The sequence below is a fragment of the Lygodium microphyllum genome, chromosome 15 (genome assembly GCF_053477565.2).
Source record: "Lygodium microphyllum isolate KBCC chromosome 15, Lygodium_microphyllum_v1.1.10, whole genome shotgun sequence".
Lineage (NCBI taxonomy): Eukaryota > Viridiplantae > Streptophyta > Polypodiopsida > Schizaeales > Lygodiaceae > Lygodium > Lygodium microphyllum.
This window is the reverse complement of record NC_141149.1, coordinates 91,699,482-91,724,555: the sequence shown is the minus strand read 5'-3', so window position 1 is coordinate 91,724,555 and position 25,074 is coordinate 91,699,482. Positions and strand designations below refer to the sequence as shown.

Sequence of the window (25,074 nt, the reverse complement as noted above, 5' to 3'; positions counted from 1 at the left end):
CACATGTAATACATTTGGTAGACTCTTTGTTTGGCTATCATGCAAGGACAAGGAAACCTTTCCAATGTGTGAAATTGGATGGCATGAATCATCACCCGTCTGCACATAACCTAGATTTTGTAAGTCATGTATCTCTCCAAACCATTTAGTATGACTGGTCATATAATTAGATGCCTATCGTAAAGAGGATGTATTGCTCCGTTGTTGTAATTTACCACTACGGATACCATCCTTTTTAGCATAACAATGATTTGCAATATGACCTATTTTGCCGTAATAGTGACAAACAATACCAGAATTGCTAGAACCTTTATTCTACCATCCAGCTCTTTCTCTAGAGCTCCCCCTGCCTCTACAGTTTCCAAGGTCTCCTGAAACCTGCATTTCATCAAATTGTTGATTTAACTTGTTTTGTTGGTTATCACCTGCATGCCCCATACCACATCCTCTCGAAGAGGATCAACCATGTCCCCTTCTTGAACTTGAATAAAGTTCTTAAACATGTTCACCATTTCTTTCAGATGAGTCACCTTTCGTATTGATCTCTTTGGTAATCATGAGAAAGACCAGCTCATCAAAATTTAAAAATTGCTTTTATACATATACAAAAGTGACAAATGATTTTTAAGTCTTATCATTATTAAGTCCACTCAAAGTAGATGAAACCAAATCATCATCATCAAGTATTGCTGATGCCAAGAGGCATATTCCACTGTGGATTCCGTGAGACCATGGTAAATTGGGTGATGTTTTTATTCCGTGGTGGATTCCGTAAAAGTATATTTATTTTCCGGGGCTTGTACACAAGGTGGATTCCTTGTGTGAGAAGTTCACGGGGATGCCTGTCCTTTTCGGGCATCAAATTAATTTAATGTGCAGATGGGTGATTCCACAGTGGGTGATTCTGTAAAATACATATTTAAATTAATGGACGTTTATGAGTTTAGAGTACACTCATCTTAAATTAAAGTTATAACGGAGTTTCAACCTATTTATTTATTTTGTAGCTGAAGACTGCTAGGTTTTAACTTTTATCGGTTTAATTTTATTATTTTCTAACAATTGTGAATGCTTCAGTTAATGTGTAGAGTAAGCAGCGATGGCGTTAAGAAGCACTGGGCGATAGTGTGTATTCAAATTACATAGAAGAAATTATCATTTTCGATGGGCGTGCACCTTAACATTTTATGTGGTGCGAATATTTGTTTAGGTACGCTTATTTATTGAAGCACTTTATAAATATTTATTATTTTGTATACGCATGAACGCTCGATTTAAATATTTCATTATTTGATATTGTATTTGGGCATAGCTCAACTTTTAGGATGCCCAACCACTTTATTCTTTATTTGGATAAAAGCAAACACAAAAGCCAAAGTATGCTAATAATTGTAAAATTGGGCTATTTTTGAGCTTTGTGATGAATTAATTTATAAATACATGCCTTGTGGAGCGCTCACACAAGGCATGGGGGGGATTATATCCAATTTGTCTCTTTTCTTTATGTCATGCAAATCCTTGTTCTTGTTTTATGAGCTTAGTAGAGTTCTTTTGTTCTTGGGGACCTTCTGGCGCTTGCTACGTACGCATCCATCATACGATTTTTGCACCAATGGTATCAAAGCGAAGCTAAGATCAAGGGCTTCCAATCGTTTACCATCTCGTGCGAAGGTAAAGCTCCTGGAACGAACAGGCTCTACAGGGAATATTGCGACAAACCGTCAATACGAGTGTGCTCCTAATGGTGAAGAACCCCTTGCTATGCTGTCAGATCGCGAAGGACCACTCTCTGGCGAGATGGAGGACCACTTCTGAATCCTCTTTGTCAAGTCGTTTCTTATCAGAAGAAAAGTTGCTTGATGTTAAGCTTAATGCTTAAGCTTATATGAAGCTTAAGCTTCAAAATTCCTCGATCTGGTAACGCGGAATGTCCTCGCTATATTCATTGTCATTAAAAAGCCACTGTTGTCCTGTCACAGATAATTCAGATGGTTCAAAGTTTTTTCTTTAAACCTTAAGATTACTAAGCTTTCTAAAGCTTCAAAATTCAATCTTTAAATTTTCTCTCATACCAACTCCTCATCTCATAAAAAATAACATCCCTGGTTACTCTCAACTCGCTTGTGACAGGGTTGTAACAACAATATCCTTTCTGCTCTAGAAAGTATCCAATTAAAATGCATTTTTCAATCCTTGGATCAAGCTTCTTTCATGTTCATATGGCACATGAACATATGCAATACAACCAAGCACTTTCAAGTGTGACACATTAGGCTTCTTGCCTATAAAGCATTCTTCAGGGCTTATCCCATGAACTATAATTGTGAGAGTTCTATTCATAACATAGATAGTAGTATGAACAACTTCACACAAAAAATATTTTGGCATATTCTTTTTAGCCATCAATGCTCATACAACTTTTGCAATATGCCTATTTTTTCTCTCTGCAACCCCATTTTGTTGTGGGATATACCTACAAGTAAACTATCACTTTATCTCGTGAGACCTCAAGAAGACACTAAACTCAATAGAGAGGTACTCTCCCCCTCTATCTGATCTCAAGCACTTAACTTTTAAGCATGTTTCTATTTCAACCGCAACCTTGAAAGCTTTGAAGTCCTCAAATACATCACTATTTTGCTTCATGAAATATACCCACCATAGCTTTCTTGAACAATCATTAATGAACATAACAAATTTTTTGCTGCTACTAAGAGATATATTTTGTGTAGGTCTCCAAACATCTATATGTATAACCTCAAGTATATTTCTACTTACATCTATGTTATACGAAAAAGGTTGTCTTGTCTTCTTACCAAACTGACATACTTCACACACTTTATGAAAATTTTCAACCCTAAAAGTAAGCAATCCTATAACCAATTCTTTGCACTGCCTTACTTTTAGCCTTTGCACATTTGCATGTCTAATAGGTTTATGTTGTATTTCAATAGTTGCAACCACTCATTTTTCTTTAGCATACATAGTAGTATTTATTGTAAGAATTCTAGTATCTAAAGTGAACATGCGACTAACTCTACTTTCTTTTGCAACCAACCTGCACTTATTATTAAAGTCGTCTATAAAACAACCATTTGTATTAAATCGAATTTACAACCCTTGCTCTATCATTTGACTAACAAACACTAAATTCTTTGTGAATGATGGCACATGTAATACATTTGGTAGACTCTTTGTTTGGCTATCATGCAAGGACAAGGAAACCTTTCCAATGTGTGAAATTGGATGGCATGAATCATCACCCGTCTGCACATAACCTAGATTTTGTAAGTCATGTATCTCTCCAAACCATTTAGTATGACTGGTCATATAATTAGATGCCTATCGTAAAGAGGATGTATTGCTCCGTTGTTGTAATTTACCACTACGGATACCATCCTTTTTAGCATAACAATGATTTGCAATATGACCTATTTTGCCGTAATAGTGACAAACAATACCAGAATTGCTAGAACCTTTATTCTACCATCCAGCTCTTTCTCTAGAGCTCCCCCTGCCTCTACAGTTTCCAAGGTCTCCTGAAACCTGCATTTCATCAAATTGTTGATTTAACTTGTTTTGTTGGTTATCACCTGCATGCCCCATACCACATCCTCTCGAAGAGGATCAACCATGTCCCCTTCTTGAACTTGAATAAAGTTCTTAAACATGTTCACCATTTCTTTCAGATGAGTCACCTTTCGTATTGATCTCTTTGGTAATCATGAGAAAGACCAGCTCATCAAAATTTAAAAATTGCTTTTATACATATACAAAAGTGACAAATGATTTTTAAGTCTTATCATTATTAAGTCCACCCAAAGTAGATGAAACCAAATCATCATCATCAAGTATTGCTGATGCCAAGAGGTATATTCCACTGTGGATTCCGTGAGACCATGGTAAATTGGGTGATGTTTTTATTCCGTGGTGGATTCCGTAAAAGTATATTTATTTTCCGGGGCTTGTACACAAGGTGGATTCCTTGTGTGAGAAGTTCACGGGGATGCCTGTCCTTTTCGGGCATCAAATTAATTTAATGTGCACATGGGTGATTCCACAGTGGGTGATTGTGTAAAATACATATTTCAATTAATGGACGTTTATGAGTTTAGAGTACACTCATCTTAAATTAAAGTTATAACGGAGTTTCAACCTATTTATTTATTTTGTAGCTGAAGACTGCTAGGTTTTAACTTTTATCGGTTTAATTTTATTATTTTCTAACAATTGTGAATGCTTTAGTTAATGTGTAGAGTAAGCAGCGATGGCGTTAAGAAGCACTGGGCGATAGTGTGTATTCAAATTACATAGAAGAAATTATCATTTTCGATGGGCGTGCACCTTAACATTTTATGTGGTGCTAATATTTGTTTAGGTGCGCTTATTTATTGAAGCACTTTATAAATATTTATTATTTTGTATACGCATGAACGCTCGATTTAAATATTTCATTATTTGATATTGTATTTGGGCATAGCTCAACTTTTAGGATGCCCAACCACTTTATTCTTTATTTGGATAAAAGCAAACACAAAAGCCAAAGTATGCTAATAATTGTAAAATTGGGCTATTTTTGAGCTTTGTGATGAATTAATTTATAAATACATGCCTTGTGGAGCGCTCACACAAGGCATGGGGGGGATTATATCAAATTTGTCTCTTTTCTTTATGTCATGCAAATCCTTGTTCTTGTTTTATGAGCTTAGTAGAGTTCTTTTGTTCTTGGGGACCTTCTGGCGCTTGCTACGTACGCATCCATCATCCGATTTTTGCACCAATGGTATCAAAGCGAAGCTAAGATCAAGGGCTTCCAATCGTTTACCATCTCGTGCGAAGGTAAAGCTCCTGGAACGAACAGGCTCTACAGAGAATATTGCGACAAACCGTCAATACGAGTGTGCTCCTAATGGTGAAGAACCCCTTGCTATGCTGTCAGATCGCGAAGGACCACTCTCTGGCGAGATGGAGGACCACTTCTGAAGCCTCTTTGTCAAGTCGTTTCTTATCAGAAGAAAAGTTGCTTGATGTTAAGCTTAATATTAATTACTAAGCTTAATGCTTAAGCTTATATGAAGCTTAAGCTTCAAAATTCCTCGATCTGGTAACGCGGAATGTCCTCGCTATATTCATTGTCATTAAAAAGCCACTGTTGTCCTGTCACAGATAATTCAGATGGTTCAAAGTTTTTTCTTTAAACCTTAAGATTACTAAGCTTTCTAAAGCTTCAAAATTCAATCTTTAAATTTTCTCTCATACCAACTCCTCATCTCATAAAAAATAACATCCCTGGTTACTCTCAACTCGCTTGTGACAGGGTTGTAACAACAATATCCTTTCTGCTCTAGAAAGTATCCAATTAAAATGCATTTTTCAATCCTTGGATCAAGCTTCTTTCATGTTCATATGGCACATGAACATATGCAATACAACCAAGCACTTTCAAGTGTGACACATTAGGCTTCTTGCCTATAAAGCATTCTTCAGGGCTTATCCCATGAACTATAATTGTGAGAGTTCTATTCATAACATAGATAGTAGTATGAACAACTTCACACAAAAAATATTTTGGCATATTCTTTTTAGCCATCAATGCTCATACAACTTTTGCAATATGCCTATTTTTTCTCTCTGCAACCCCATTTTGTTGTGGGATATACCTACAAGTAAACTATCACTTTATCTCGTGAGACCTCAAGAAGACACTAAACTCAATAGAGAGGTACTCTCCCCCTCTATCTGATCTCAAGCACTTAACTTTTAAGCATGTTTCTATTTCAACCGCAACCTTGAAAGCTTTGAAGTCCTCAAATACATCACTATTTTGCTTCATGAAATATACCCACCATAGCTTTCTTGAACAATCATTAATGAACATAACAAATTTTTTGCTGCTACTAAGAGATATATTTTGTGTAGGTCTCCAAACATCTATATGGATAACCTCAAGTATATTTCTACTTACATCTATGTTATACGAAAAAGGTTGTCTTGTCTTCTTACCAAACTGACATACTTCACACACTTTATGAAAATTTTCAACCCTAAAAGTAAGCAATCCTATAACCAATTCTTTGCACTGCCTTACTTTTAGCCTTTGCACATTTGCATGTCTAATAGGTTTATGTTGTATTTCAATAATTGCAACCACTCATTTTTCTTTAGCATACATAGTAGTATTTATTGTAAGAATTCTAGTATCTAAAGTGAACATGCGACTAACTCTACTTTCTTTTGCAACCAACCTGCACTTATTATTAAAGTCGTCTATAAAACAACCATTTGTATTAAATCGAATTTACAACCCTTGCTCTATCATTTGACTAACAAACACTAAATTCTTTGTGAATGATGGCACATGTAATACATTTGGTAGACTCTTTGTTTGGCTATCATGCAAGGACAAGGAAACCTTTCCAATGTGTGAAATTGGATGGCATGAATCATCACCCGTCTGCACATAACCTAGATTTTGTAAGTCATGTATCTCTCCAGACCATTTAGTATGACTGGTCATATAATTAGATGCCTATCGTAAAGAGGATGTATTGCTCCGTTGTTGTAATTTACCACTACGGATACCATCCTTTTTAGCATAACAATGATTTGCAATATGACCTATTTTGCCGTAATAGTGACAAACAATACCAGAATTGCTAGAACCTTTATTCTACCATCCAGCTCTTTCTCTAGAGCTCCCCCTGCCTCTACAGTTTCCAAGGTCTCCTGAAACCTGCATTTCATCAAATTGTTGATTTAACTTGTTTTGTTGGTTATCACCTGCATGCCCCATACCACATCATCTCGAAGAGGATCAACCATGTCCCCTTCTTGAACTTGAATAAAGTTCTTAAACATGTTCACCATTTCTTTCAGATGAGTCACCTTTCGTATTGATCTCTTTGGTAATCATGAGAAAGACCAGCTCATCAAAATTTAAAAATTGCTTTTATACATATACAAAAGTGACAAATGATTTTTAAGTCTTATCATTATTAAGTCCACTCAAAGTAGATGAAACCAAATCATCATCATCAAGTATTGCTGATGCCAAGTGGTATATTCCACTGTGGATTCCGTGAGACCATGGTAAATTCGGTGATGTTTTTATTCCATGGTGGATTCCGTAAAAGTATATTTATTTTCCGGGGCTTGTACACAAGGTGGATTCCTTGTGTGAGAAGTTCACGGGGATGCCTGTCCTTTTCGGGCATCAAATTAATTTAATGTGCAGATGGGTGATTCCACAGTGGGTGATTCTGTAAAATACATATTTAAATTAATGGACGTTTATGAGTTTAGAGTACACTCATCTTAAATTAAAGTTATAACAGAGTTTCAACCTATTTATTTATTTTGTAGCTGAAGACTGCTAGGTTTTAACTTTTATCGGTTTAATTTTATTATTTTCTAACAATTGTGAATGCTTCAGTTAATGTGTAGAGTAAGCAGCGATGGCGTTAAGAAGCACTGGGCGATAGTGTGTATTCAAATTACATAGAAGAAATTATCATTTTCGATGGGCGTGCACCTTAACATTTTATGTGGTGCTAATATTTGTTTAGGTACGCTTATTTATTGAAGCACTTTATAAATATTTATTATTTTGTATACGCATGAACGCTCGATTTAAATATTTCATTATTTGATATTGTATTTGGGCATAGCTCAACTTTTAGGATGCCCAACCACTTTATTCTTTATTTGGATAAAAGCAAACACAAAAGCCAAAGTATGCTAATAATTGTAAAATTGGGCTATTTTTGAGCTTTGTGATGAATTAATTTATAAATACATGCCTTGTGGAGCGCTCACACAAGGCATGGGGGGGATTATATCCAATTTGTCTCTTTTCTTTATGTCATGCAAATCCTTGTTCTTGTTTTATGAGCTTAGTAGAGTTCTTTTGTTCTTGGGGACCTTCTGGCGCTTGCTACGTACGCATCCATCATCCGATTTTTGCACCAATGGTATCAAAGCGAAGCTAAGATCAAGGGCTTCCAATCGTTTACCATCTCGTGCGAAGGTAAAGCTCCTGGAACGAACAGGCTCTACAGGGAATATTGCGACAAACCGTCAATACGAGTGTGCTCCTAATGGTGAAGAACCCCTTGCTATGCTGTCAGATCGCGAAGGACCACTCTCTGGCGAGATGGAGGACCACTTCTGAAGCCTCTTTGTCAAGTCGTTTCTTATCAGAAGAAAAGTTGCTTGATGTTAAGCTTAATATTAATTACTAAGCTTAATGCTTAAGCTTATATGAAGCTTAAGCTTCAAAATTCCTCGATCTGGTAACGCGGAATGTCCTCGCTATATTCATTGTCATTAAAAAGCCACTGTTGTCCTGTCACAGATAATTCAGATGGTTCAAAGTTTTTTCTTTAAACCTTAAGATTACTAAGCTTTCTAAAGCTTCAAAATTCAATCTTTAAATTTTCTCTCATACCAACTCCTCATCTCATAAAAAATAACATCCCTGGTTACTCTCAACTCGCTTGTGACAGGGTTGTAACAACAATATCCTTTCTGCTCTAGAAAGTATCCAATTAAAATGCATTTTTCAATCCTTGGATCAAGCTTCTTTCATGTTCATATGGCACATGAACATATGCAATACAACCAAGCACTTTCAAGTGTGACACATTAGGCTTCTTGCCTATAAAGCATTCTTCAAGGCTTATCCCATGAACTATAATTGTGAGAGTTCTATTCATAACATAGATAGTAGTATGAACAACTTCACACAAAAAATATTTTGGCATATTCTTTTTAGCCATCAATGCTCATACAACTTTTGCAATATGCCTATTTTTTCTCTCTGCAACCCCATTTTGTTGTGGGATATACCTACAAGTAAACTATCACTTTATCTCGTGAGACCTCAAGAAGACACTAAACTCAATAGAGAGGTACTCTCCCCCTCTATCTGATCTCAAGCACTTAACTTTTAAGCATGTTTCTATTTCAACCGCAACCTTGAAAGCTTTGAAGTCCTCAAATACATCACTATTTTGCTTCATGAAATATACCCACCATAGCTTTCTTGAACAATCATTAATGAACATAACAAATTTTTTGCTGCTACTAAGAGATATATTTTGTGTAGGTCTCCAAACATCTATATGTATAACCTCAAGTATATTTCTACTTACATCTATGTTATACGAAAAAGGTTGTCTTGTCTTCTTACCAAACTGACATACTTCACACACTTTATGAAAATTTTCAATCCTAAAAGTAAGCAATCCTATAACCAATTCTTTGCACTGCCTTACTTTTAGCCTTTGCACATTTGCATGTCTAATAGGTTTATGTTGTATTTCAATAGTTGCAACCACTCATTTTTCTTTAGCATACATAGTAGTATTTATTGTAAGAATTCTAGTATCTAAAGTGAACATGCGACTAACTCTACTTTCTTTTGCAACCAACCTGCACTTATTATTAAAGTCGTCTATAAAACAACCATTTGTATTAAATCGAATTTACAACCCTTGCTCTATCATTTGACTAACAAACACTAAATTCTTTGTGAATGATGGCACATGTAATACATTTGGTAGACTCTTTGTTTGGCTATCATGCAAGGACAAGGAAACCTTTCCAATGTGTGAAATTGGATGGCATGAATCATCACCCGTCTGCACATAACCTAGATTTTGTAAGTCATGTATCTCTCCAAACCATTTAGTATGACTGGTCATATAATTAGATGCCTATCGTAAAGAGGATGTATTGCTCCGTTGTTGTAATTTACCACTACGGATACCATCCTTTTTAGCATAACAATGATTTGCAATATGACCTATTTTGCCGTAATAGTGACAAACAATACCAGAATTGCTAGAACCTTTATTCTACCATCCAGCTCTTTCTCTAGAGCTCCCCCTGCCTCTACAGTTTCCAAGGTCTCCTGAAACCTGCATTTCATCAAATTGTTGATTTAACTTGTTTTGTTGGTTATCACCTGCATGCCCCATACCACATCCTCTCGAAGAGGATCAACCATGTCCCCTTCTTGAACTTGAATAAAGTTCTTAAACATGTTCACCATTTCTTTCAGATGAGTCACCTTTCGTATTGATCTCTTTGGTAATCATGAGAAAGACCAGCTCATCAAAATTTAAAAATTGCTTTTATACATATACAAAAGTGACAAATGATTTTTAAGTCTTATCATTATTAAGTCCACCCAAAGTAGATGAAACCAAATCATCATCATCAAGTATTGCTGATGCCAAGAGGTATATTCCACTGTGGATTCCGTGAGACCATGGTAAATTGGGTGATGTTTTTATTCCGTGGTGGATTCCGTAAAAGTATATTTATTTTCCGGGGCTTGTACACAAGGTGGATTCCTTGTGTGAGAAGTTCACGGGGATGCCTGTCCTTTTCGGGCATCAAATTAATTTAATGTGCACATGGGTGATTCCACAGTGGGTGATTCTGTAAAATACATATTTCAATTAATGGACGTTTATGAGTTTAGAGTACACTCATCTTAAATTAAAGTTATAACGGAGTTTCAACCTATTTATTTATTTTGTAGCTGAAGACTGCTAGGTTTTAACTTTTATCGGTTTAATTTTATTATTTTCTAACAATTGTGAATGCTTCAGTTAATGTGTAGAGTAAGCAGCGATGGCGTTAAGAAGCACTGGGCGATAGTGTGTATTCAAATTACATAGAAGAAATTATCATTTTCGATGGGCGTGCACCTTAACATTTTATGTGGTGCTAATATTTGTTTAGGTGCGCTTATTTATTGAAGCACTTTATAAATATTTATTATTTTGTATACGCATGAACGCTCGATTTAAATATTTCATTATTTGATATTGTATTTGGACATAGCTCAACTTTTAGGATGCCCAACCACTTTATTCTTTATTTGGATAAAAGCAAACACAAAAGCCAAAGTATGCTAATAATTGTAAAATTGGGCTATTTTTGAGCTTTGTGATGAATTAATTTATAAATACATGCCTTGTGGAGCGCTCACACAAGGCATGGGGGGGATTATATCAAATTTGTCTCTTTTCTTTATGTCATGCAAATCCTTGTTCTTGTTTTATGAGCTTAGTAGAGTTCTTTTGTTCTTGGGGACCTTCTGGCGCTTGCTACGTACGCATCCATCATCCGATTTTTGCACCAATGGTATCAAAGCGAAGCTAAGATCAAGGGCTTCCAATCGTTTACCATCTCGTGCAAAGGTAAAGCTCCTGGAACGAACAGGCTCTACAGAGAATATTGCGACAAACCGTCAATACGAGTGTGCTCCTAATGGTGAAGAACCCCTTGCTATGCTGTCAGATCGCGAAGGACCACTCTCTGGCGAGATGGAGGACCACTTCTGAAGCCTCTTTGTCAAGTCGTTTCTTATCAGAAGAAAAGTTGCTTGATGTTAAGCTTAATATTAATTACTAAGCTTAATGCTTAAGCTTATATGAAGCTTAAGCTTCAAAATTCCTCGATCTGGTAACGCGGAATGTCCTCGCTATATTCATTGTCATTAAAAAGCCACTGTTGTCCTGTCACAGATAATTCAGATGGTTCAAAGTTTTTTCTTTAAACCTTAAGATTACTAAGCTTTCTAAAGCTTCAAAATTCAATCTTTAAATTTTCTCTCATACCAACTCCTCATCTCATAAAAAATAACATCCCTGGTTACTCTCAACTCGCTTGTGACAGGGTTGTAACAACAATATCCTTTCTGCTCTAGAAAGTATCCAATTAAAATGCATTTTTCAATCCTTGGATCAAGCTTCTTTCATGTTCATATGGCACATGAACATATGCAATACAACCAAGCACTTTCAAGTGTGACACATTAGGCTTCTTGCCTATAAAGCATTCTTCAGGGCTTATCCCATGAACTATAATTGTGAGAGTTCTATTCATAACATAGATAGTAGTATGAACAACTTCACACAAAAAATATTTTGGCATATTCTTTTTAGCCATCAATGCTCATACAACTTTTGCAATATGCCTATTTTTTCTCTCTGCAACCCCATTTTGTTGTGGGATATACCTACAAGTAAACTATCACTTTATCTCGTGAGACCTCAAGAAGACACTAAACTCAATAGAGAGGTACTCTCCCCCTCTATCTGATCTCAAGCACTTAACTTTTAAGCATGTTTCTATTTCAACCGCAACCTTGAAAGCTTTGAAGTCCTCAAATACATCACTATTTTGCTTCATGAAATATACCCACCATAGCTTTCTTGAACAATCATTAATGAACATAACAATTTTTTTGCTGCTACTAAGAGATATATTTTATGTAGGTCTCCAAACATCTATATGTATAACCTCAAGTATATTTCTACTTACATCTATGTTATACGAAAAAGGTTGTCTTGTCTTCTTACCAAACTGACATACTTCACACACTTTATGAAAATTTTCAACCCTAAAAGTAAGCAATCCTATAACCAATTCTTTGCACTGCCTTATTTTTAGCCTTTGCACATTTGCATGTCTAATAGGTTTATGTTGTATTTCAATAGTTGCAACCACTCATTTTTCTTTAGCATACATAGTAGTATTTATTGTAAGAATTCTAGTATCTAAAGTGAACATGCGACTAACTCTACTTTCTTTTGCAACCAACCTGCACTTATTGTTAAAGTCGTCTATAAAACAACCATTTGTATTAAATCGAATTTACAACCCTTGCTCTATCATTTGACTAACAAACACTAAATTCTTTGTGAATGATGGCACATGTAATACATTTGGTAGACTCTTTGTTTGGCTATCATGCAAGGACAAGGAAATCTTTCCAATGTGTGAAATTGGATGACATGAATCATCACCCGTCTGCACATAACCTAGATTTTGTAAGTCATGTATCTCTCCAAACCATTTAGTATGACTGGTCATATAATTAGATGCCTATCGTAAAGAGGATATATTGCTCCGTTGTTGTAATTTACCACTACGGATACCATCCTTTTTCGCATAACAATGATTTGCAATATGACCTATTTTGCCGTAATAGTGACAAACAATACCAGAATTGCTAGAACCTTTATTCTACCATCCAGCTCTTTCTCTAGAGCTCCCCCTGCCTCTACAGTTTCCAAGGTCTCCTGAAACCTGCATTTCATCAAATTGTTGATTTAACTTGTTTTGTTGGTTATCACCTGCATGCCCCATACCACATCCTCTCGAAGAGGATCAACCACGTCCCCTTCTTGAACTTGAATAAAGTTCTTAAACATGTTCACCATTTCTTTCAGATGAGTCACCTTTCATATTGATCTCTTTGGTAATCATGAGAAAGACCAGCTCATCAAAATTTAAAAATTGCTTTTATACATATACAAAAGTGACAAATGATTTTTAAGTCTTATCATTATTAAGTCCACTCAAAGTAGATGAAACCAAATCATCATCATCAAGTATTGCTGATGCCAGGAGGTATATTCCATGGTGGATTCCGTGAGGTTTTGCGGTGGATTCTATAAAACTATATTTATTTGTCGGGGCTCATACATAAGGTGGATTCATGGTGCGAGAAGTTGATGGGGATGCTTGTCCTTTTCGGGGGTCAAATTAATTGAATGTGCACGTGGGTGATTTCGTAAAATACATGTTTAAATTAATAGAGGTTTATGAGTTTAGAGTGCACTCGTATTAAATTAAGGCTAGGATAGAGTTTCAACCTATTTATTTATTTTATAGCCGAAGACTACTAGGTATTCACTTTTTTTTGTTTAATTTTATTATTTTTCAACAGTTATGAATACTTTAGTTAAAGTGTAGAGCAAGCAACAATGGCGTTGAGAAACACTAGGTGATAGAGTGCATTCAAATTACCTAGAAAAATTTATCATTTTTGATGGACGCGTGCTTGATCATTAAAGGCGTGGCACTAATATTTATTTAAGCATGCTTATTTATTGAATCACTCGATAAATATTTATTATTTTGCATGCACATGGACGCTCGATTTAAATATTTAATTATTAGACATTGTATTTGGGCACAACTTGACTTTTGGGATGTCCAACCACTTTATTCTTTATTTGGACAAAGGCAAACACAAAAGCCAAAGTATGCTAATTGTAAAATTGGGCTATTTTTTAGCTTTGAGATGAATTAATTTATAAATACATACCTTGTGGAGTGCTCACACAAGGCATAGGGGAGATTGTACCCAAGTTGTCTCTTTTCTTCATGTCGTGCAAATCTTTGTTCTTGTTTTATGAGCTTAGTAGAGTTCTTTTGTTCTTGGGGATCTTCCGACACTCGCTATATACGCATCCAACATCCAATTTTTGCACCAATTGTATCAATCACATTGCCAAAGCATCTATAATGCTCCTCATCTTTAAAGCATACTCACTAACAGACATTTTCATTTCTTCAAAGTATTCAACTCTTGCTTGAGTTGAATATTCTATGACTATATTTACTAGAAAGATGTTCTAAAAAATGATCTAAGCTCCATGTGGGTTTTCTATATTCCTAATATGTCCCAGCATAGTATTATCAATGATTGTCTCTGCAAATAGCTAATATATCATCATTTTATCCTTTGCATTCAATTCTTTCCATGACTTTAATTTATCCCAACACTGTTTAGGGTAACTCAACTTTGGCTCGTTTTCTTTACTTGAAACGAACTTATAAAGACTTTTCCAATAAGGAAGTTTGCCACACAGAACTTCCATGATGGATAGTTGTTCTTATCTAGCTTCTCAATGATGGGGTTTCCACTATTCTCTATCATTATCACAAAAGTGATACAAAACAATGAGCAAGTCTTTTTGCAACCTTTTACAACAAGTACATAGTAATATATTAAGTAGTATTTTCACTGACTACTCAACAGTACATGTAATCTTCAACCTATTTGTAGATAAAAATTATGCTTGCTTCCTAGGAAAAATACCTTAGAAATTATAGCTTTGAAATTTGTAACATGTGTACTCACTTTGGACTTATATAACCAAAATTGCATATGCCCTGAAACTATCATCCACAACCTTGGTCTAAAATGGGGCTCGAAATGGTCTTACGTGGTAAAAAAACCTACGAAAAAATCCTAAAGGACTAATCGACCAAAAATACAGTGCTCTTCTCGCATACCAAATCTCACAACAATATGAGGTATTCACTCTACCATGCTTCTAATGCCTCCATAGGTAATATCCAAGAGAAAGAGTGAAATAATGGGAAAGCTTCTTACCTTTACTTAATTGCTGAAACTCTTTCTTCTTCTCCTTCACTTTAGTCTCCAAAACTAGCCTCTCAGGGGCACAGCTCTGATAAATTATTCATAATTGTGTGGTGGGGAGACTTACTTGAGCTACTGCGTCAAAACACACACCATACATACAAGAGGAAGCTCACTTGATAACACAAAAAGAGAGATGGAGGCCAAAATGTTTTTTTGCTAGCTTCTTCTTATTCTTCTTCTACACACAATATAGTGTGTATAAAGTATATATAAGATACAATATAAAGAAAAGTGACCTACTAAGTCAAACATTACACAATTGACTATACTAATTAATTGACGCTATAACTATACCAGTTGTAGAAATATGCAATAAACTAATATATAATAAGTGATAAGTCAATGGCCATGTAAGGATCATAATGGCCACCGATATGCTGTAAACGTACGGACCCAACTAGCTAGGAAGTCCATTATCAATTTTCGTACATATTGAGCGAGTTAATATGTACAATCAATACTTTGAGAAGTGTATATTTTTCTTAAAAGATTACAAGTACTATATGTACCCTTTATAAGGGTAAGGTTATCTCTAGCATATCTCTTTTGGTCCCTATATATTTCTTTTTAGCATGGTGAGTATATATTTTTGACTTGGTTCCCATTCTCTCTTTTTAGCATGATCATGAATGTATACTTTGGTGCCTTATTTATTAAAATATTTGGGTGTATGTAAGATAATATCCTTTGCTCAAATACGATCACCTTTGTAAACTTACCAAAATAAATGTAAAAATCAATTATTTTACTTTAAATGTAGTGACAAAAAGAGGATACTATATCTTTTTATATTATAGATCAATTTAGAAGTCATATGCTACAGATTAGTGACTCATGAATATTTGGACCTCACAATGTAGGTGAGGAAACAACTATCTAATTATGAAGTTACCTAGGCATATAGGAATTGTAAAAGTTACCATATGCTTAGAGCTTCTCCTTTCAAATAATGGTCTTATCATTTCTTCAACCTTTTAACTCCAAGCCATCTCTCTCTCTCTCTCTCTCTCTCTCTCTCTCTCTCTCTAAACTTAACTCCCACTTTGAAAAGACTAATCTCCTCAAGTCTTGATGTTCTCTTCCCTTGTGCCACCAAAATTGAAGTCATGAATCTCTAGCTCTCGAAATGCCAAACCAAAACCCTTCACCATGTCATTGCACTGTCCCCCGTTCTAAATCCACTATCAATAACTCTGTTAAGAAGAGAAAGCTTTCATTTCAATAAATAATTTAGAACATGATATACTTTCCTTTTCATTTAGCTTCTATTATGGTTGGCATACTACAAATACATTTCAAATTCCCTTTCTTGATTCCCAATATACTTATTTTTCTTAAAATAATAAAATCTAAAATCATAAGCTTAATGAAAACTAAGAAAAGTACATAAGCTTTTACTCGAGTTTGACTTGAGCATCCTTAATCAAACAATCAATGTAGTATCTTCTAAGGTTTGAGATATAGTTATTCTAAGGTTTGAGAATCATGCATTAAGATGTGGGACGATGCATGAGAATACTGCGTTGGAAAGCTCATGCACTACCTTGCATGGAAGGGTTGCTTAACAAGGAATTGCAGACAGGGAGCAAAAATTCCTTAATGGCACACAAGTAGTGCTTTTCTTCACAAGGAGATGCTATAACATGCCATCTCAATACAATATATAGTGTCGTATAAACTCATGCATTGCCTATCGCATTCAAAAGCCTCCTTCAAAAGATTTGGAAAAACTATTGTATGTGTCTAGTTCACTCATAGCATTTATAGTGGTACCTTGCGCTCTAGCAGACATTTATTTCTAGTAAACACAAATTCCTTCTATTGCGGGATTAAACCAATTTGCCTTGCTTTCGAGAATGAAAGAAGCTGCTTTTCATATAAGAAAAACAAGAAAACTTGACTACAGCTAGATTTCTAATTCGCCGGCCTAGCTCAGTCGGTAGAGCGCAAGGCTCTTAACCTTGTGGTCATGGGTTCGAGCCCCATGGCCGGCGTCGTTAAATCATCCCATCCTTTGTCAGTTTTATAAAGCGGGCTTTCTATCCTCATACGCAAGTCCCCAAGCATCCGAGGTTTAGTATAGTGAAGCTTCGCTTATTTATAATGAGTGAGCCTCTTCTGGACCTCTACTAGACCTCAAATATATATCGTAGTTATCTATACTTTGCAGGCCACCTCATGCGACGGCAAGAGAGAGACGCTGGGTGGGACAGAAACGCAATCTCTCTCCCTCTTGCAGGAGCGCGACACATGGCACCTCTGGCCAACCTCTATATGAGGTTCCCTATAACGCGACATCATAATCTAGTTATATATTTTGTGAAAATAGACTTTGGCTTATACGATTTTGTGCAAATACATATATTTTCAACTCGATTACTATCGGCTTAGGGTTTGAATTGTGCCTACTTCATACAAAAACCAACATACTCTAAATCTTCAAATGATAGCATGGGATTGCGGGTGCATGCAAATATTTTTATTTTACTTGTGAATACCTCTACCTCGGCATTTAGGGTAAGGGAGCTAATAACCATCATTGCAGAAATTGTGATTGGTATTCAGGCGGTATTACAGTAACTTCATATCACCATACTCCATGCATAGGATTGCAAGGGTTTTAAACCTACTCTCTAGTTTACGATGTCATTGGTATGATGGTTGACGAATGTGTTCCTCCAAAGGTTTACTTAATGCTTGTCACCATTATTGTTTAGTATGTTGATGGCCTCCATGCTCTTTGATGTTTGCATCCGAATGCTTACCACCATGTCAACCAATAATTCCATATTCACATGGGTTCTTTGTAGGTTCTCTGAGGAATCCAGGTGCTCCAAAAGATGCATGCTCCATGTCAACCTATAAAGAGTGCCAAAACAGTTTCATCTTGAGATAGGTAGAGGATGCTTTGTAGGTTCTCTGAGGAATCCACGTGCTCCAAAAGTTATCTCCTCAATTCTTCTGAACAATCTTAAATCCCCATTGCAGCTACTCTATGCTGTTTTTGACTTCCTGCAAACACTATTTGCAAACAGCTGTTATCATTGGTCCAAGAAAGCATTACCAAAGCATATAAATGTGCACAAACTTCCTCCAACAGCAGTTTGTAGGATGCTGCAATGCCTGAAACAGAAAGCAAATCCTAGCAGAACCTTTTCAGCCTCTTGATTTCAGCAGCCTCTGCAGCCTTTTGGAGTAGTTGTGATGTTAATGGCCCTGTTTCTGCAACCATCCTTGCAAACACATTGTCCTGTGTGCCTTGACAATCCTCTGTTGGAGGCATCATTGAAGCATCTGTGATGTCCATGACAGATTGCAAAATACAGATGTACATGTTTTGAGTATAGTGGAAATGTTTCAATCACTATATTAAAGCAAATACGCTCTGCAATGTCAATGACAGATTGCAAATGTACACATAAGCATAGTGGAGATGTATCAACCACTCAATAAAACCACCAGTTGATGTTGCACCTGCAGCATGTCTTAGAAGGTTGATGGGGGAGTCAAACTCAGCCACACGTCCACTCTCTACAAGGACAAGTACTCGATCACAATCAATTATGGTGTTTATTCTGTGTGCAACGGTAAGTACAGTGCAGTTCACAAAAGCCTCGGAGATGGTCATCTGAATCAGATGATCTGTGTTGGTGTCAACAGATGCTGTTGCTTCATCCATGACTATAATCTTTGACCTTGAAGAATGAAAGAAGAGATGTCAGTGTCCCTGCTTCAAGACAATCATGTAACATTGCAAACTGCATATAGTGAACAGCATTTGTGCTGGTGCCAGAGCAGCTTGTTGCTTTGTTTACCTCCGTAGAAGGCACCTTGCTAAACAGAGAAGTTGCCTCTCTCCAACACTCACGTTCTCACCACTCTCTGAAATTGTACAGTCAAGGCCATTACCAAAACTCTTGATCTTTTCCAACATGTGTACTTTGCTTAGTGCTTCATATATCTCGTTATCTCCACACCATTCAAAAGGGTCCAGATTGAACCTCAATGTTCCTTGAAAGAGTACGGGGTCCTGTTGCCAAGATAAACCAGTGTTCAATTATGGGTAAATTATGCATGCCTACATATATTCATATGCATGGCATGCATTCAGTCTTACTTGAGGAACCATTGAGATTCGTTGTCGCAAATCGTCTAGCCCAATAGACTGTATGTTGACACCATCCACAAGAATTGCTCCACTACAGGCTTTGTTTTCTACCATCCGGAAAAGAGCTGCTGCAAGAGTTGACTTTCCTGAACCAGTACGTCCCAATATACCAACTTTCTCTTGTGCTTTTACCTGAGTGGATCAATGAAGATGAAAGCTTAGCAACCCTTAGTCACAGATCAGAAGCATGTAATCATATCTGCAGTTATAAGCTTCCTGAACCTCCTCCCTTTCAAATGCTATATCTTTAACTACGTTTTGTCGCCTAGATAAATTATGTGATGACAAAGAATTTTTGACCTTGAAAGATAATCCATTCAGAACCAGAGGAAGAGCTTCTCTATAGGCCATTGAATATGATTTGAACACTATTTCACCCTTAGAGGGCCAATCTTCTGTGATAATTCCTGGATGTGTGTGAGGATCTGCCTCTAAAGGGAGGTCAGTATAGGCTTTGATTCTTTCCACACTGGTGAAGTAGTTTTCAGTATCTGCTGCTAAACGAACACCATACTGGAAAAATCCTGTCAGCTGCAAGCTTTGTAATAGCACAACCCCTGCAATACAAAATTACAACTGTGATGGATGACAATAGAAGAGAAATTTTCATAAAACGAAGGCTGCATAGCATACCTGCCAACCCAGGGGAAAGCTTTTGTCTAAGAACAATAACTAGAATGGCTGAAACTGCAACACAACAGGCAGCTGCAAAGTCTAGCCTTGTTCCCAGCCACCTGGACATGTGGACAAACAAAATGTATGCTCTGTGATTGGCATCTATCAATGAAGCAAATTGATCATGCAATCTTGATTGAATGCCAAATGCGTGCACAGAGGCAATGCCCTGAAAAACAGCACTTGAACAATTACAACATGTCATGCACAGGAATCCAACGACTCACTTTGCAACTCCAAATATGTAAATCTCAAAGGTCTACAAAATTGACAGCCAAAGCAAGCTCCCAAATGCAGGAGAGAACCATACCTGAAATGTCTGTACAAATTGAGCATAAATAGGAGATCGGGAAACACCATCTAGTCTTTTAAGCTCTCTAGATACTATGGTATAGCGCTTTCCAAAGTATAGTAAGGCGAGGACAAAAGGTGGAAAACAGAGTAGAAACCGGGGGACCAAGATAGCTATGATAACCATAGACCCTATGCAGCCCACCATATTCTCCAGCATTTGCTGCAGCCAATACAAATGAAGGCTAACATTAGATCATTAGATAGACACTCGAATGGTAACTTTAAGCTCATGACTAAAAATAAAGTCTGATGGGTTTAAAGCTGAACACAAAAATGGACACTGCAAATGTTAAAGACAGCCTAATCATGGAAGAGGTGAAGGAGAAAGATTGATTGAAGTTGGAACATGAAGAGCAGACAGAAAATGCCTGGAGGAGTCATGGGCTTGCTCGACCCCTACACACATTTTGGCAATCAACCATGCAACCATGTACAAACTTCAAGATCCTATGGGTCAGGCTTGACATCAGAGACTTGTGCCTTGGGGCCCTAAATCTCTATGCACCCACGGAGGTCCATGCATGCACCAGCTTTTGGCTTGAGAGCACAGCAGGTCTGCTTGAGGTGGACTCCTGAATTACTGGATGTGGCTTCCACAACCTAGAGACATTAGAGGACAAGCAGGGTCGAGGTAGGGACTTCTAGGGCATGGCAGATGAGGAGCTAGAGGCCTGAGAAGTCTTTATCCTCATAGCAGGAGCTTGGGATGCATGGAGAGGGATCCAGCCTTCCACAAGTGAGTCAACTCCCTGAACTTCTCTTTGGGACACAGGCAGCTGGGTGGTGTTCTTTTGGAGCGGCTGGACAGGTTCTATGTAGAGGAGTGGGGGTGCACTAGAGGAGGGCAAGTGGGGCAGCTGGCTGGGACCACCTTGTCTGATCATTCCCTGGTGCCTGGGTGTTCCTCATGCTTGATGCCCCTGCTTCAGCCTTGGACTCTCGCTCGTCATATCCTGGCTTCGACCTATGAGTGTGAAGAGGCAGACTAGACTGGGGACTGGACATTGGAGCACTGCCTGCTGAAAGCTGCAGGTACCACTGCCCAAATAGGGGTGGGGATGCCCACCCACAAGCACCTTCTATTGTGCACCATGCCATCAAGCACAACACATCACCACCGAGTCCCCAAGTCACATGGCGCATCGTCTCAGAAAAGAAACTAAGCCCTTTTGAGGGCTGTCTACGAGGAGGCCTGGATGTACATCCACCAACCAATCAACTCGTCTGATGTCCCACACTGCTGGAAGCAGCAAAACCACTCCATTAGCGCCCCTGAGACCTGTAGAACATCAGAGGAAAAAGAAAAACATTCTCCCTTTCTAGGGTGCATGGTCTCCTCCACAGTGCCTTGTGAAGGCTTCAGCAATTGCCATGTAGTGTAAGCTCCTCAGGCTACCTTCACATGCACTACAGGCAGATATTGGGAAGGGATTATAGCTAGCACAATCTCCACCTATGGGCAGATATCAGGAAGAGATTACACGCTATACTACTAAAATAATACTAATGATAAATAAATGAACCGAATAATGAAGCTACAGCTAGCACAATCTCCCCACACGAGTGTTGGGTAAGAAACCTAAACTGATCATGCTCGCCAACTGCTTGCATGTGCTCCCCATGTCTACTTCTCCTGCTAATAGTATTCCATATGGCCCTATTTAGGAGTGGAATAAACCCATTGAGTGTGGACCGCATGGCTCCATGAGCTTTGAGTTGTTTTGTACATGTCATGCCACATGGCAGAGAGTAGGTGGTTGTTCTGATACTAATGATATGTCCATGAAAATTTGACAAATGCCACACAAGCACAAAAGGAATTGTAGAGGATGGACATCAAACTCACTTTCCAGCCCTAGACCCTATTGGGTCTCACTCCCAAGTCTAGAAGCCAACAACATGTTGGACCAAGCTCCCATGGCAAAAGCTGATGTTCCATACCACCAGCCCACACCATCGTAGTGCATGGATGAAGCTGCTTAGCTCTAGAGTCCAAAAGCTATTGTGCAGGAAGTGCTGCACCATTGAGCACTATGTTGTATTTAAAGAACCTAGCATCCAAACCCTAAAGTTACTTGGACACATTCACAGTATAGGACCCTTTAGCTAGCTTACACTGCCTTGACCAGGTTCACACCTAGTAACCTCCACTTGTCAATGCTATGGGTGCCTATCCATGATGTCTAACGATGAAACACATCTACCCAGCCTCCTAAGAGCCTTGTGCTATGGATCCATTGAATCTCCTGAGTCTGTGGACTCCCTGCTTAGAATGTCTAGGTCACATAATGCACACGAAGTCTCTATATAGTTGAGAAAGGTCTAGATCCCTAAGTCTATGAGACCGATGCTCTAAGGTCCTCATCGTAGAACACGCTCTCTAGAATCTTGACACTAGAATGGGATCCTTTGATTCTCAAAAAGAGCTAGCTGAAAAGGTGAATGGTTTGATAGAGTGGTGCTAGCAATGATATGAACTATGCCTCCTCCCAATCATCCACACAAAACTTGTCGATCTTGGGGAAGACCCTTAATCTTGCTATACCTTGCCTCTCCTAGAGAACTAAAGTGATATTGTGGATCCACTGTATTCCAATGTGAACTAAGGATCCTGTCCTTTGATCTAGAATGTGATCTCCTCCCATGCAGCTTCCTCTCCTCCTCTAATGATCTCTCTAAATCTTCCTCTCCTATTCTCCAAGCCCTCCACCATGTTGTTGTCCTCACCTACTATCCAATGGTCAACTTGGGGTAAGGATTGATTGAGGGTAGTCCACAATTGTCTCCTGTCACACTAGTAGCGATTTGGGGTATAAATGACTAGAAAACTAAGAAGTGCATGCTCCATTCTCACGGAGGTCCATAAGGGTTTCATTGAAAACTAGAATGCCCCAATCCTGAACTACCTTGATACAAAGCTCTCCAACACAAATGCACACTCTTGCTTGAATCTCTCTCTCCTACTATTGGTGCTCAATAGTGTTGAGAAATGTGCAATCACATCCACCATAGCCTCTTTGTATGGGACAAACAAGGCAAAGAAACAGACTGCAAATAAAGCCTTAAACTAGGCCATGTATGCACGGTTTATTAAAACCACGTTTGTTGAATACTATGGTCCCTTTCCACCTATCTCCACCTACCAATACCACCTACTGTAAGCCTATAAAAGGCACTCATCCCCACACTCATTCCATCAGTCATTATCAATAAGTTGTACTTGCATTATGCTTGGATAATATTAGTTATGCTTTGATAATATTAGTTATTCTTCCTTGTCAATGCTTCTGCCTCATTATGATTGTCTATTTGCTCATCAGTGATCCTCCATAGCATGCATTCTCAGTATTTTAACATGGTATCAGAGCGGGTTTTTGTTGGGTATCTCACACGCCTTACTTACGCCTACGCTCATATGGGAGTGTGCGGGTGATCACTAGGACACTGGGGCACTTTTTACTCTCGGTAGGAGAGGTTTTTTCCCCCAGATTATGTGTACTATTTTGTATGTGCTTGTGGTGCACACTTACGGGCACTTACCGTGTTTGGGTGTGAACAGCCCCTTATAACCCTAAGGTATAAGGGTTATCATTTGTACTTTCTGTTTACATTCTATTCAGTACTATTGCATTGGGTGTCGTGCTCAACTCTGTCTCTCACTCTCACACTGTCTACTGCACTTCAGCTGCACCTCGATCCTCTCCCATCTGACATTTGGTATCAGAGCTGGTCAGCAGCTCTGTTCGGTTCCCGAGGACTTGCGTCAGCACTGACAGCTCGTCAGTACCTGTCTGGTACAGCACGTTCAGCCTGTACCTTCGTCAACAGCCACGTCACTTGCAGCTCAGTCCTGCCCGTCAACAGTCGTAGTCGTCCGTCAGCAGCTCGCGAGCAGCACCAGGTCCACGTCTGCCCTGTCCCGCCACTGGTGCCTTGACGTGCCGCCTGTGTCCTGACGCAAATCGTCAGCCCGCAAGTCTGACGCCCTGTCCCACCAGACGAGCTGCTCCCGTCTGCCCGCCGTTTTTGACCACGTGCAGCCCGCCTGCCCATCGCGACTGGTCAGCCAGTCTGACGACCTGCTCCCGCCTGCCCGCCTGCCTTTGTCACGTCAGCAGCTCGCGACGTGCTACACGACCAGATGCATTTAAACTGCTGATACAGTCACAGACCGACTGTTTTTGACAGAGATTTTGGCAAAATTTTGGGGATTTATTCATAACAGTGTTGCACTGCACTGTTTGCACATTGGGAAACGTGCTGTGTCTGTCTGTGACACATTGAATGCACATTTTGGGGCTTTTGTAACAGACATTTGTGACAGAAATTTTGGGCAGAAAATTTTGGGGCTTTTGATGTTTTAGTGCTGCTGAGCACTAATTGCACCTTGGAAAGCGTGCATCAGTGACAGTTTTTGTGACAGAGTACCCTTTGCACATTAATTGCAGACTTGTGTTTGCTGCAATTTCTGGAAATTTGCAGATTTCCAGCCCGTACTGCATTGACATTGCTCTATTGCCTTTTGGGAAATAATGGCAAATCAGGGAGGAGATGTATTCACCTATGTGTCCAAGGAAGACCGATTGGATGGGAACAATTATTCCCTTTGGTCTTTCATGAT

General features: G+C 38.3%; 1 protein-coding gene and 1 non-coding gene across 2 annotated transcripts in view; one reads left to right on the top strand and one right to left on the bottom strand.

The window, feature by feature from the left end:
* Window positions 1-17,177: 17,177 nt before the first annotated feature.
* TRNAK-CUU (transfer RNA lysine (anticodon CUU)) lies at window positions 17,178-17,250 on the top strand. Its single transcript has one exon. It is a non-coding gene; the product is annotated as a tRNA-Lys (tRNA).
* A 479-nt stretch (window positions 17,251-17,729) lies between these two features.
* The window catches only part of LOC148024757 (uncharacterized), a 257,074-nt gene continuing 249,729 nt past the window's right edge, over window positions 17,730-25,074 (bottom strand). Inside the window, exons 12-18 of the mRNA XM_087694408.1 lie at window positions 20,058-20,158; window positions 19,725-19,981; window positions 19,374-19,556; window positions 19,072-19,286; window positions 18,731-18,951; window positions 18,409-18,550; window positions 17,730-18,268 (exon numbers count right to left, since the gene is read on the bottom strand). Coding sequence (XP_087550534.1) covers window positions 18,250-18,268; window positions 18,409-18,550; window positions 18,731-18,951; window positions 19,072-19,286; window positions 19,374-19,556; window positions 19,725-19,981; window positions 20,058-20,158 — 1,138 coding nt within the window. The 3' untranslated portion in view covers window positions 17,730-18,249. The remainder of the gene's footprint in view (window positions 18,269-18,408; window positions 18,551-18,730; window positions 18,952-19,071; window positions 19,287-19,373; window positions 19,557-19,724; window positions 19,982-20,057; window positions 20,159-25,074) is intronic.